This window comes from Callospermophilus lateralis, chromosome 14 (assembly GCF_048772815.1).
Source record: "Callospermophilus lateralis isolate mCalLat2 chromosome 14, mCalLat2.hap1, whole genome shotgun sequence".
Taxonomy (NCBI): Eukaryota; Metazoa; Chordata; class Mammalia; order Rodentia; family Sciuridae; genus Callospermophilus; species Callospermophilus lateralis.
The window spans coordinates 80,002,249-80,016,376 of record NC_135318.1 but is presented as its reverse complement, the minus strand read 5'-3'; the positions used below and the strand labels follow the sequence as shown (position 1 = coordinate 80,016,376).

The following is a 14,128-nucleotide window of genomic DNA, read 5'->3' as shown; positions in this document are numbered from 1 at the left end:
GTACACATGGAGGCCCATGGGCCCACTCCATGGATCAAGTAAGACACAAGGAACAGCCAGGCGGGAAGCACACACTGACCAACATGTGTCCCATGGGCATGGGATGCAATCCCAGGACAGGCCATAATGTGGGTGGGTGGAAGAGGGCGCTGCCAGGAGGCTAGGGCCCAGGCAGGTCCTGGGTAGGGCCAGAGGGCCTTGCCTGCACAATGTCCAAAGTGCTGCATGTGGCTCAGGGTGGGCCCTGCAGACCACAATCTAACAGAGGCCCAAACAGGGACCTCATCAAGCCCAAAGTCTGGTGGCACAACACTTGAGTGTTTGAGACCCCAGGCCCTGGGTTGCACCTGTCAGGCTCGCATGCATGACAACAGAAGGCACACTCAAGCCAAAAAGTCACCATGCACATCAGGAAGAGGCAGCTTTCAGACTTTCCCATGATTACGGGAACTTGAGGAAACCTGAGCTCGGCTCTGAAGACCTCTCATCTGATTACTGTTAAGTCATAGCCAATATTATGGCCAAGTTCCTAACGAAGGCGGAACTGCACCTACAGAGAAGCAACAGGAATCTGACTGCACATACCAACTGTCAAGGGATCTAAATAGGACAGGGATGGGTTCTAGAGAACCCAAAAGCCATGATTCTAGATGAGCTGAGAAGGAGCCGCGGGCGCAAGGGTGTAAGGCAAGATCAGGGCACACGGCCCTTCCAAAAAGGCTCTGACTTCCTAGCACAAGTGAAACCTTCGCTCCCGCACCAAAGACAGTCTTGTTGGGCTTGGGGGAAAATCCAGACCAACATTATGCATTTGACTTATCCGCAGTCCTCGGGGGAAGACACAGACTTTCTTTGTTTTTCCTTGTAAAGAACATAATCAGGAGTTACACGTGAGAACATAACTACAGTGCCTTCTCTCAGTGCAGACTCACACATGACTGGAAAATTACTAAAAGGGTCTTCAATACAATAATCACAAGTTCTCAGGAGGAATGCGGATTAAAACTATTGCTAAAGATGTACATGTAATCCCATTTGGATTACATGGTGTGTTAGTCAAGCCTGTAATCCCAGCGGTTTGTGAGGCTGAGGTAGAAAGATCACAAGTTCAAGACTGAACAACTGAGAGAGACCCTGTCTCAAAATAAAATTAAAGCTGGATGCAGGGGTGTACACATATAATCCCGGCAACTTGGGAGGCTTAAGCAGGAGGATTTCAAACCAAGGCCAGCCTCAGGAACTTGGTGAGGCCCTGTAAGAAAATAAAAAGGGCTGAGGATGCAGCTCAGTGTGAGAGTTTGCCTTACACATGTGAACCTTGGCTTCCTGCCCAGCAGAGGGAAAAAACACCTGATTCAAAACCCAGAAAATTCTCAGCTGTCTTGTTCCATGACATCACAGCAAAATGACATTAAAATTAATGTCTCTGGTCAGAATGCTTAGATAACAGAATACTTTGTGTCTTGAATTTGCTAAAGAAAAGTCAGGAAGCTTTGTTTAAAAGCTTTCCACAGAATTGGGCGTGGTGGAGCATGCCTATAATCCCAGCAGTTTGGGAGGCTGAGATAGGAGAATCAAAGCCAGCCTCAGCAAATTATCGAGATCTTAATCAACTCAGTTGAGAACCTGTCTCAAAATTAAGTGCTCCTGTGTTTAATCCCTGGTACTAAAACCAAACAAAATCCCCACATCTCCAGAGTGTTGACCCTCAAAAAGCACAACGAACAGAAGGGGGCAGTTTAATCTCAGAGAAATGACGGCATTTGCTGGTAAGTGGGTGAAAATGCCCGACACCAAGCTGTGTGACACAAGCCAGCCTGAGAAAGTCAAGAGCAATGTTCCCCTGTCTGTGGAAGGCAGAGCAACACCAGGGAAAGAGGTGGCAGGAGAAGATGGGGTATCAAAAGACATGGGGCGATCAGGAGAGCAGCAGAAGCAGAATGAGGGAGGAAGGGCAAGGGGCAGAAACTGGGAACTAAACAGCAGCAGCTAATTCCATACAGGTGTGAAGGTACCAGAAGGAATTCCAGCTCTGTGTCTACACAGAAAATGCCAATCCAGCTGGGTGCCATGGCACACGCCTGTAGTCTCAGTGGCTTAGGAGGCTGAGGGAGGAACATTGAGAGTTCAAAGCCAGCCTCAGCAAAAGGGAGGTGCTGAGCAACTCAATGAAACCTTGTCTCTAAATACAATAAAAAATAGGGCTGGGGGTGTGGCTCAGTGGTTGAGGGCATGAGTTCAATCCCCAGTTATGCCCCCCCCCCCGCAAAAAAATGAAAAAGAAAATGCCAATCAAACATAAATAAGGGAGTGAAAAGAAGATTAACACAGGAGAGGACAGAGAACGGGGAGGGAAAGGGAAGGGGGGGGGTGGGGGTTGAAATCAAATTCCTTGCATGTATTATTTTGTCACAATGAACCCAAATACCGTGTATAATTATAATGCTCTCAAAAATAAATAAACGAAGTTTAGTTGTTTTCTTGGGAAAGAAATGGCTGACATCCCTTTTGCCTCACTTTTTAGTAAGTCAACACCATGAAACTCTACCTGATACACACAGCCAACAATAAAGTACCCTTTCATCTGGTTCTATGATCGGTTAAGGAAGAGAACTTCAAAACGGTAAAAGGGAAATTAAGACAACACCAACAAAATGACCAAAATACCTGGCACACGTGAGCCCCGAGTTTGATCCTGATATCACAAGTAGAAAAAGACCAGTTTAATCAAACTGACACTTGTCATCTCAGGACCCTGTCACCAAAGACATGTTGCATTTTCATAACCTTGTGTAGTAAGCCATTGTTGTAAATTGTGGCCGCCATTAGAAGATGGCGCCGGCTTCCACTGTGGCCTGTGATAAATCAAATTCCTTTGTGGAGAGTTGGCACGCTATCTCTTGCCACCCTATAAGAAAGACCCACGCGGCGGTTTAAGATTGGTACGTGGGAGGCTTTATTAGGCTGTGCTTGGGCCCTCGAGAGACAGGGAAAGGAGGAGAAAGAAAGGGAGTCACTAAGAGATACTTAAATCAAGGCCTGAATAAACTGCTGAAAGAAGATTCCTGAGTTGCGTCTTCCTTGCGGGCAAGGGGTCGCGACAACCTTGAACAAAAATAAGGGTTCCACTTCTTGGTATTTATGCTAACGACTGGATTTTATGGTCAAGCGTCAAAAAGCTTGTTTTCCGACAAAAGTGAAGAGAAATCTCAGGCCTAGGATGTGAGCTCACCCACCTGGGCTCCCGCGGCGCACAGGCGATGAGCCCTGTGCTTGACGGGAGACAGGGCGCGGGAGCCTCCTGCTACTCTGCACCCACTCACTTACATCAGGTGCAGAGCCCCACCTCACTGGCTCGGGACTGCAGAACGCCTCTAGTCCCCACACAGCCAATGGCCACAGGTTGCTCCCCAGAACCTGTTGCTTCCTGGCAGAGTCCCCGGGGGTGAAGTGGCCGTTTTGGAGGGGTCTGCTCCGTGCTCCCACCCACCCCTGCCATGACAGGGGCTAAGCTCATGTGCAGTGGCACACAGGAGCTGGATGGAGCCCTGGCCTCCTCACGGGCTGGCGGGCTTCTCTCTTGGCGTTCCACCTCGTAAGGCCGTGGAGAGGCTTGGCACGATAACGTGTACCAGGGCCCGTCAGGGGCCGCCTTTGAGCTGCTACCACTGCTGCAGCTGCCCAACTGCGATCACTGAAGGGAAAGGACCACAGGGCATTTCCTGTCAGTGCGTCTCTTTCTCCAGCTGCCCAGTGACCGAGTTGGCCCTCAGCACCATCCTGCCTTCCCCTTTTGCTCCCACGAGATGCCGCAGGGCTGAGGCGGGAGCAGGACTCCTGGACACCTGGGAAGGCCACTCCCAGGGGGCATTTGCGGGTAGCCCAGGACCCCTGGGTCGAAGCCTGCCCATGGACACCTGGGGGCACCCTGTCCGGCCCCGCCCAGCCCGGTGTCCTCAGCCACGCTCCTGGGACTGTGGGAAGGCAGAGCGCAAGGCTGGTAAAACAGCACCTGTGCTTCGAATCCTACGGCCAGTCCTGCCAATCTCCCCACAACCCAAGTCAATGATGCACAACTGGGAATTGTTGCGCCTGGCAGGGCCTCGGACCTTTGTGCAGGTGGAGTACCCTACCTGTTCTGTATCCCCGCCCAGCTCCGGTTCCTCCCTAAGCACTCCCGACCCTGGAGCAGGTCTGTCAGTGGCCCAGGCGAGGCTGCCTCCTTCCCCGTCTATAGGGACAGCTGTAACCCCATGAGCTACCCCTGACGTGAAGCAAGAGATTCAAGGAGAGGACGCCCTCAAGTGCTGCAAGGGTCAAGTCGCCTCCTAAAACCTGGGCGAGTCACAACCCAGAGGACCAGAGTTGGCGATGGTCACCGCACTCAGATGCCGATGCTTGCCAGGGGCCAGTGAGCCATGTAATCCAAACCCAAGTCAGCACCAGACAAGCCCTGCTGTGCAGCTGCTGAGCTGGCTTCCCAGGATGACCAGACGACGTCAGAAAGCCCAGCTGCTCTCCTACCGAGGCCCTTCCCTACCTGTAGGCCACTGCAGGGCTGAACACCCACCCAGAGGGACCAAGCCCTCTGTCCTGTGGGCCCTGCCCTGGAGTGGCCCAAGGGGCCCAGTGCAGAGTGCCCCGTCCTGCTGGCAGTGCCTGTGGAGGCCGTGGGGCCAGGCCTACCTTGGGAACGAGGTATTGCTGGTCAGTGCAGGCCAGCACGCGGGCCTCGGCCCGGCCCAGCTCACTCTGGGGGAAGTGGGCGTTCATCTCGTCGCCGTCAAAGTCAGCGTTGTAGGCCTTGCAGTTGGCGTAGTGCAGCCGCAGGACCTTCTCCCCCGGCAGGACACGGGCGTGGTGGGCCTGGATGGAGGGCCTGTGCAGGGTGGGCTGTCGGTTCAGCAGGAGAATGTCCCCATTCTTCACGTGCCGGCACACCTGGGGTAAGGCAGACAGCAGGTTGGCCAGGGGAAGTCAGTGTCCCTGCCCCTCAGGGGTCACCTGACCTCGGCTGAGTGGGCTCTACCTGCCATAGGCTCCAGCCAACTAAATACAAAGCCCTAGAAATCTGAGAAACGCTCTGGCTCCTGGCCCTGGCCCTGCAGAGCCCACATTGGCTCTGTGCTCACAGGCCAGAGCAGGTGAGGCCACAGTCTGTCTGATAACTGCCACTTCTTCAGGGACATGCAGCCTTTCCAGGGTCCTGCGTTCCCGAGACCTCATCTTGAGAGTCATGGACATGAGTCCTGAAGGCCAAGGGCCTGTGTGGAGCCAAGAAACCCCCGGGTCTGAACGGGCCTGCGGTCCTTTCACCCCTCAGTCACGTAATGTGTGATTCTACCGTGGTTCCTTCCATGTTTAGAAGCAATGAGCCAACTTCACTCGGCACGGCCAGGGCAGGAAGACAGGAGTCCGACTCCCAGGTGCATGCCCCCTGCACGTTTTCTGCATTTGAAAAATCAGTAAGATGCCAGGCGTGGTAGCTCCGGCAGTCCCAGCCAGCTGGGAGGCAAGATAGGAGGGCCACTTGAACTCACCAGTTTAAGACCCCTCTGGGCAACCCAGCAAGGCCCTGCCTCCAAACAAATAAAACAAAAGGTATAAACTTAAACTGCCTCAGTTGTGTGGGGACGCTGTTTGAAAATAACGATCAGACCATTTGAACCGCATTTCCTCGGAGCCTTGCTGAGCAGAAACAGCGCCAGACTGAGCTGCAGACTCCATGCACATGGCAGCACTCACAGCAGCAAGACTCAGAGTGCCAGGAGCCTGAGGAGGGGCAGGACATCATAGGGTGCATTCCTGCAGAGGCCTCCTTCGACACACCAGCCTATAAATGGCGACAGGGACGTATGGCAGCCAGACCAAAGACCCAGGCGGACATGAGCAGCAGGACAGAACAATCCACACCTGCCTCCTGGCACACCTGGGCACACAGGAAGGACGAGGGCGCAGTTCAGCACCTGACCCGATGCCTCAGGATGCCTCTTCTCATGTGCACGGGTGCCATTTCCATGCAATTTTTAAAAGACCTTCAGTTACTTTTGAAGAAAGCAAGAAACAGTGTACAAGCAGTGTTCTCATCATGGAGTGAAAACCAAAGGCAGACTGGAGAGAGCAAGAACCGCGTGTGATTTACCCTTGAAGACAACTTCCCAAGTCCACCAGTAGCTGGTCCCTCTAACAGCACCCAAGGCCTGCAGAGCCTTCTACCATCTCACTTTCACGACCAGGCTTCCCAAATAACACCCCACAATGACACCCAAAACAACTGCATAAAGCTGAACTCTAAAGCATTTAGAATTCATTTTTTTCTACTAGGAACTAAACCCAATGGTGCTTTACCACTAAGCCACATCCCCAGCCCTTTTTATTTATTTTGAGACAGGGTCTCACTAAGTTGCTGAGGCTGGCCTTGAACTTGCAATCCTCCTGCCTCGGCCTCCTGAGTCACTAGGATTACAGGTGTGCACCACAGTGCCAAGGTCCACCTCAAGCATTTTGAAGGGCCCTCCTTAGCAGCCCATAGGAACTGGGTGATGGGCACTTGGTGATAACTACCCCTACCCTGAATCTCCTCAGGGCACAGCAGACAACAGGCTGGGGGAAACAACAGATAGCTCGAGCCTAGTGTCCTCTCACATTGCCCACGTTGATGAGGCTGCACTGGAGAGGCCAGAAGGTGCTTCCCCAGCCTCCCGCTTCCTGGCCTGCTGGCCTCAGGCTCCGGAAACAGAGAGAGCAAACCTTCACACACCAAGTCTGTCTTGTTACAGCTCCCAGAGGAATTTGAGCCTTTCCTTCCCCACATTTCCACAGAAATCTCAACCCAGGGTTCCCAGGGCACTGGCCACTGGCTACGTCAGATAGCCCAAAGTCATCTTCCTTCAGCCTCTCTAGGGAGCAGCTCCCAGACTTGTGGCTTAGGCCCAAAAGCCCAGCCAACTCCCTGCATCTACGAAGGCCTGCGGGCCAGTCTGACAGACACTAGCCAACCCAAACAGACACCGCAGAGGACAGGCACTCCCCTGCCAAGACAAACCCAAGGCCTTTCCTTTCTCTCGTCTGTAAACAAATATCGTAGTGAAAATCAGCATGCCCTAGTGTCCAGGTCAATCTCCAGGCAGGCCTGGGGCCAAGGCTGACCTCTGCAGCGCTGGACAGGGAGTGAGCTAAGGCCATGCTGTCCATTCCCTCCTGCTTCGTGAGGCCCAGGAGAAAGGTCAGTTTCCCACCTCACAAAGGAACGGAGCCCAGCCTCTCTCCTTCTTACCTATCTGCTGTTCACTCTCACCAGACCTCGGTCTGTCCTGCCCAGATGCCTCCTGGCCTCAGCCCTGCCATAATCTTTAGGTAACACAATAACCAAAGTCTTGAAGTGACCACCCAGTAGACTGGTGTTTAACTCCATGAAGCAGCAGCACTGGGACATCATGGAGATGGCGGAAGACGGAGTAGGCTGTCCTGAGTGCACAGGTCTTGATGAAACAGCCACTTCTTTTTTCCCCAGTACTAGGAATTGAACCCAGGGGTGCTTGGCCTCTGAGCCACATCCCGAGCCCTTTTCATTTTGAGACAGGGTTTCACTGAGTTGTCCAGGTTGGCTTGAACTTGTGATCCTCCTGCTTCAGCCTCCTGAGCCCTGGGATTACAGGTATGTGCCTCCATGCCCAGCTCTGTTTTTCTTTTATAAAGTTCCTTCCTATCTTTGCCTCTGAGTCTGATCATCAGATCCAATGTGGTCCTCGCACCTCAGAGCCTCCTACACCTCAAGCTGGATCTGTATGCCACAAGGTGGTGTCCTAAGTGCCTCCTACACGCAAGGTGCTGGGGAGGGGGCGCAGAACACACCCTGCCCTGGAACTCCTGGGATGCAGCAACTCCAGGGAAAGGAGCTGGTGCGAAGGTGGTGAGGACAGAGCAGTGGAGAGATGAGGAGGGATGTGGGAGCAGCCAGCTGGCACCTGGTTTCATACATACACTTCTACCAGCAGAGACACCATTCACCTGCAGCCTGTGTGGCCAACGAAGCCGGGAATCGTACTCTGATTGAGGGGGAAAAGGGGCTTTGCTGAGACCTGCACGTTCCGCCAAAAGGCCAGGCACTCAGGAGGCAGAACAAGCCTACGAACCTGAACACAAATCTCACCTGACGCATCAGGAGAGAGCTGAGAGGTGACCTGGTATCTGTGTGCCAGGGAGAGTACCACTCCACCTGAGCATAGCCATTTGACAGGAGAGCAGGAGGCTTAGCAGAGGCCTGCAGGCCAGCAGCCTTGGGGACAAGGCCAAGAGTATGTTACTACCTGTTCCTTCAGAGTCTCTACAAGGCCACTAGAAACTGGAGCACTTGAACCCACTGCCAAAAAGAAACCAACCAGTCAGCCACACCTAGTGCAGGCAGGCCCTAGGTTAACTCAAATCGAATCCACCTCGTCTAGCAACCTCTGCCTCTGTGGCCTGGCCAGGGCTGGTGGCCTCCCCTCCCAGCAGAAGGGTGCCTACCAGGCAGGCAGCCCTGAGGCCCCCAGCAGAACTGCTGTCACTCACACACTCTCCCCAGTGGGACACGACTGTGATAGCACCATGAGTGGGTATCACCACTGCCCCAAACTGAGGCACCACCTAAGACTCGCTGCCAGGAGTCTCCTTGGTGTAGAGCACTTCTTAAGGTGCAGCATGGAGACCTCTCTGGAAACCCCATAGAGCAAGGTACCTGAGCCCTACCCTGAGCTCCTCACACAGCACAAGGAGTGCCCATTTCTCAGACACTCTGGGGATGCTGCCCCTGCTGATGTGAGGCCACCCTCTGAGTAGTCCTAGGCGAAGGCAGCATGGGGGAGCCAGATAGAAGCTGTCTGGGCCCCTGACCAAACTTTCCCACTACTCACAATTTTTGTCCCCTGGGGCTTAGGTGCCCCTGTGGCTGGTGTCAGGAGCTGTTTGGCCACGGCTTCACGCTGGGTTATGTCCACGGCGCTCAGGGCTGTGCGACTGCCATCCTCATTGATGACCATGGAGGCTCCCGGGTGCACATTGGGACCATTGATGACTGCCTGTCTCAGTTCCTGGACATTCCAGGGGGTCACTGGCTGAGGGTAGGTCAGTTTTGTGGCAAACACCTAGAAACAAGGAATAGGTACAGAAATTCAGGTCACAGGGTCTGCCCAAAATCTGCTTCCACAGTCTGTATGACATGCCCACGATATGGGGAGCAGTCTGCGTCGTCCAGAGAACCCTTTAGCCACCGAAGCAATGTCCTGTCTGCACCTGCTCTCCTATGGGAATGCACTGGCCTCCTCCTCCAGTAGTCTAAGGAGCATGACCGAACGCTACAATTTACCCAGTAAAACATTTTTAGCACACCATTAAATTTTATCTTTCCGTCTTGTGCCAATGAGTTCAAAGCACCCACAGCAGGGATTAAAGCAAGAGATGCTTACAGGAGATGGGTGGCAGACACCTGCCCGAAATCCCACACACCCCTCCTGCCCATAGACACCACAGGCTAAAAGCACAAACATGGCATCAGGAGCCCTGCCTTCGGCAGTTCCAGCAGCTGCTGCAAGCATGGAGGCACTCGAGATGAGGAGGCTTTGCAACTCTGACTCATGAGAAGATGCGGGTGCCCCAGCGACACGAGGCTGCAAGACACCCCGGGGAAGAAGGCGCTCCCTAGCCAAGCGAGGCCCCAGCTGCTGGACACAGTGCACGAATCCCTCCAGGACAGCAGAGGCAGCTCCTCTAGACTTTGCCAAGGTGTTCTGAGGCCTCCTGGCCAGCTGTGCTCTGCTCCCTGCACTCTCCACCCTGACAGTGCTGACACAGCTGTGTGGCTACCACCTGCCTCTACCCTGGGAAACAGCTTTGAGAAGGAGTGCACTGTCTCCCTGTCCGAGCTCTGCCTCCTACCAGCAGTACTATGCAGGAGGGCTGTGCTGGGGGGGCCCACCTGCTCTTTCTAGCTACCCTTAGGAACACTCCCAGGCCTCCGTGGCCCTGAGACGTGGAGCAGGTTCAAGGCACCCAGCAGGTAACCTCAGAGCCGCTCCTTGGGGAATGAGCCATTATTACCACATGAACCCAGATGTAGAAGAGAGAAGCCCACCAAGAACCCTGTGGAGGAAGTGAGACCACACTGGAGGTCTCTCTAATGCCAGGGAGGCTCCAGGCACCATGAGGTCAAAGCCAGCAGGGCAGCTTCCACCTCTGGGCACAGAGGGCGAACAATAGGCCCAAAGCCTCTCCTCCCTGGGCTGGGAGGCATGGCTTTGTAGACTTTCCTTGCCCTGGCCCAGCCTTTGGACCAAGGACAGTGGCAGTGGGCGTAGGACTAAACCGTCCCTGCCTCCTGACACATCACATCCTTGCCCAGGAAGCTTGTGTGTGCCCCAGAGAGAACTCTTCAGCTCAGCTGTGCTCATTACCAGCACCTCGGAGAGGTTGGGGGGGGGAGGGGTATGCGAGGAAACGCGACTGCCCAGAGGAAGCAAACCACCTCCACTGACCTCAAGGTCCATCAAGGGGAAGTCGATCAAAGGGCTGCTGCTAATGAGCACACGCTCGGACTAGGGGAGAAGTGAGAAGAGGAAGCCTGCTCACCCAGGGAACACTAATGGGTGGGGGGCAAGGCACTGACAGCAGGGGCAGCTGAGGGCGGGCAGTGCGCAGGTCTCCTCTGGGTTCTCTCCAGTCCCGGCACCATGTAAGCTGACGGGAAGGAAATCCCCTTTGCCCCCTTCCTCTCCTGTCATGCCCTCATTAAATGGGAGACTAGACAGAGACAGAAGAGCAGGGGCCTGTAATGTGGCAGGCGTGGGTCCCCTTGTGTGCAGGTGTCTGGAGGCCATCAGGCAGCCTCGAGTCCCCCCAAAGAGCTTTTCCCACGTGGGAAGAGATGGGCACCACTCCAGCTGAGCCACTGTGGCTTCCTGCGCCACCAGCAGCCCTCCTCGGCACCACTGCCTACTGCCCGCAGTTCCCAAAACACGCACCATGGGAATCCCGATCTCGTTGGTGTTGATGTACATGTCTGGGCAGATGACAGAGCGGGCGGCGTAGTCTACCCGCTTGCCCATCATGTGCTTTCGGAACAGGCCTTCTTTCTTCTCCAAGATCTATATGGAGCGGAAACATCGTTTAAAAATTTCACTGTTTTTTGCTTCCTTGTTTCAACATTATTCACCTCGTCAGCCAGTAACGGGAATCCAACCCATGCTCACCTGTCTGATGCCAGGGTACTTTTCCATCATGAGTTTGTCCATCTCACTATCAAACACAATGTTGACGTGGCTTTGAAGGCGAATCCAAATGTTGTACAGCTTGTCTGTGAGAGTCTGGCCTGGAAGTGTACTTAAAAAGGACCGGTCCATAGCCACCAAAGGGTCTTTTTCCTGGGAAAAATAAGGCCAAGAAAACAGGGATGGTGGGGGAAAACCCAGGTTGGATTCTTTTACTTTTCTTTCCTCTCCCAGTCCTGACAAACATGCCCTGAGCTGCCTCTGAACGGAGGGACAGGTGGGAGTGCTGAGGAGCCTGTCTTCCCAGTGTGCACCGTGGGCTGCAGGCTCGTTACGCGCCCACCAGCCTCTCTGTGGGTAGGGTGAGCTCAGTGTGGACACAGGCTTCCTTCTCAGGGCAGATGCTAAGCACCAAAAGCTGGTGCCCAAGGAAGGGGAACCCAAGTTTTTCCCACATCCACACTTCTCTGGAAGCTGTTATCTTGCCACATAACTAAGTTGCACATGGAATTGCAGTTTTAATTATGGTTTCAGAAAAACTTGACCCAATGTACTTATAAAAATGAAGGCAGAACAATTCCTGAAGAGGAATAATGTTTGCCACAGTGTTCTACGCCATTAATTATGATTAGGTCCCTAAATGGGCTAAGTTGCTGGCTAATTCCTAGGCCTCTGAGTGTTCAAGCAATGAGCACTTGAATATTTCCGGCTTTTTTTGTTACTGGGGATTGAATCCAGGGGTGCTTAATCACTGAGCCACATCCCCAGCCCCTTTTAAAATATTTTGTTACAGACGGGGTCTTACTGAGTTGTCGAGGCTGGCTTTGAACTCGTGACCCTCCTGCCTCAGCCTCTCAAGCAGCTGGGATTACAGGTATGGCCCCTGTGCCTGGCCAGAAAATTTGGATATTTCTGCCCTGGTTCTGTCTTTTCCTCTTTTCCCTCCACCAGCACAGGGGACATAAATACACAGAGGCCACAAACTGCCCTATAGCACCACCTACTGCTGGTGGCTGGCCACCATCTGTTCCTCTCTGGCTGCACATAACCCAGGAGACAATCACCTGAGTCCTCCAGTATGGGTCCCATGAGAGAAGAAACCTATGGGGCTGGGGAGGGTGGGTCCAGAGGAAGTGGATGAGACTCCTATGGGAACCAGCAGTGAAGTGGGCTTGTCCCCAGAGAAGAGGAGTCTTCAGTTACAGGGAAGGCAGTTATCTCTGCAGGCAGCATTCTGTCCCCCGCACAGGACAAGGTGGTCCCCCACCAGCCTGACCCACTGCTTAGGACATTCACTGGCTCAGGGCCCCAAGGTTACTGGTGAAGTGAGCAGGGACTGTCCCACCATCAAGGCAATGGAACAAGGGAGCCAAAGGGAAGAAACAAGAACATGCCCATCAATCAGAGGGAAACTGACCTTGGAACTGGGAAGGATGCTGTTTCTGCAGAGACCAAGCCTTTTCTTCCCAAAAAAGGTGTGCTCCAATTTTCAAGGGACACCAAGATGAAATTTTCAGCCCTGGTCATTGGATCTGATTATCCTACAGTCTTCCCTCTCAAACTGGACTAGCCTGTAGCTGGCAGGTCTCTTACAGGGGGATGTATTAAAATATTACAATGGCTGATCCAAGAAAGCTCCAAGAAGAATGCCTGGGCAACCCAGAGCACAAGGTCCAGGGAACAGTGGTGTCACCCCATGACAGACCTGGTTGGCCCTGTTACCCAAGGCTGGAGATGGCCATGTCTATCTGCACCCAGAGAGCACCCTTGGGCTGGGAAATCCTTGAGTGATCTCAGCAAGCTGAGTGTCCAATCCATCAACACACCCACTGAAGACTCAGTGCTGAGTCGGCAGCTGTGACAGTCCTACCCTGTAAAACTGCCATTCTAAACACTGGCTTCCGGATCCAGTGAGCCCAAAGCAGAGTTCCAGTAGTGTGACCCAGGAGGGAAAGGGTCGTTTCTCCTGGAGCTGCCAGCAGCTGGTGGCTCGGAACAGCTGAGGTGTGAACCCACCACAAATCACACACAGAATTAAAGGGACTTTAACTAAAGGATACCTGGTATGGCAGCCATGGGCAGAACGCAGACCACAGCCCGATCTTTCCAGGCTCGTGCATGTCCCCAAACCCACAGCCCCACCAAGGGTCCTGTCAGCGCCCTCCACAGTGTGTGGTCCTGACCTCATCTGTGCTGAGCGCTGCCACCTCACAGGGCAGCTGCTGTTCTTGAGCCATCAGTGCCAGAAGTTTCCGGATCAGAACGACATCCTTCATGACAGCTTGCAAATTCACCGTCTGGCCGTTGGTAAACATCTGGTCCCCCAGGCGATTGACAGGGCGATACCTGCGGGGACCACAGGGTGAGGAATGCCCAGTGTTAGAAGGGCCTGTCCTGCAGCCCCCACCCTGCCTGCTGTGGGCAGCACACACACCACACTCAACAGGGGCCACCCTCCCGCCCAGGGCTTGCAGTCAGAAGCAAGGAGCCCACCACACAGCCTACAGAGGACTGCTGTGCGATGGTTAGCACATGACCCTCCCAGGGCCTCCCCAAGTCCGTATTCACGCCTCAGCCAAGCTTATCAGGTGACATAAGGAAACTGAAGGGCATTACCTGGAGGGAGGCACCACCACAAAATCTAGAAAGAACATACTCGGATTGAATCTGGATTCCATGCCAACATCAACCAGTCCCGAGAAAAGGTAATTCAGAAAGAACCCTGTGTTTGAAACAGAGAAACCAAGCAGACCACGTCAGTCTGTATGTGAGGACAGCCACGAAGCCACTGATGAGAGGAAAACTTGAATAGAGGACATCCGCCCTCCCATGGCACCCTTTCTCCCAAAACCAAACCGGAGACAGCAAGACAGCAAATGCTGCTT

At 53.8% G+C, this 14,128-nt stretch overlaps 1 protein-coding gene across 2 annotated transcripts in view; it reads right to left on the bottom strand.

Annotated features, from left to right (window-relative positions):
- The window catches only part of Polr1a (RNA polymerase I subunit A), a 58,354-nt gene that overhangs the window by 30,304 nt on the left and 13,922 nt on the right, over nucleotides 1-14,128 (bottom strand). For both annotated transcript variants that reach the window (XM_076833634.2, XM_076833635.2), the window contains 6 exons: nucleotides 13,860-13,965; nucleotides 13,427-13,589; nucleotides 11,226-11,396; nucleotides 10,998-11,120; nucleotides 8,895-9,125; nucleotides 4,687-4,941 (listed from right to left, as the gene is read on the bottom strand). In XM_076833634.2, coding sequence (XP_076689749.2) covers nucleotides 4,687-4,941; nucleotides 8,895-9,125; nucleotides 10,998-11,120; nucleotides 11,226-11,396; nucleotides 13,427-13,589; nucleotides 13,860-13,965 — 1,049 coding nt within the window. The remainder of the gene's footprint in view (nucleotides 1-4,686; nucleotides 4,942-8,894; nucleotides 9,126-10,997; nucleotides 11,121-11,225; nucleotides 11,397-13,426; nucleotides 13,590-13,859; nucleotides 13,966-14,128) is intronic.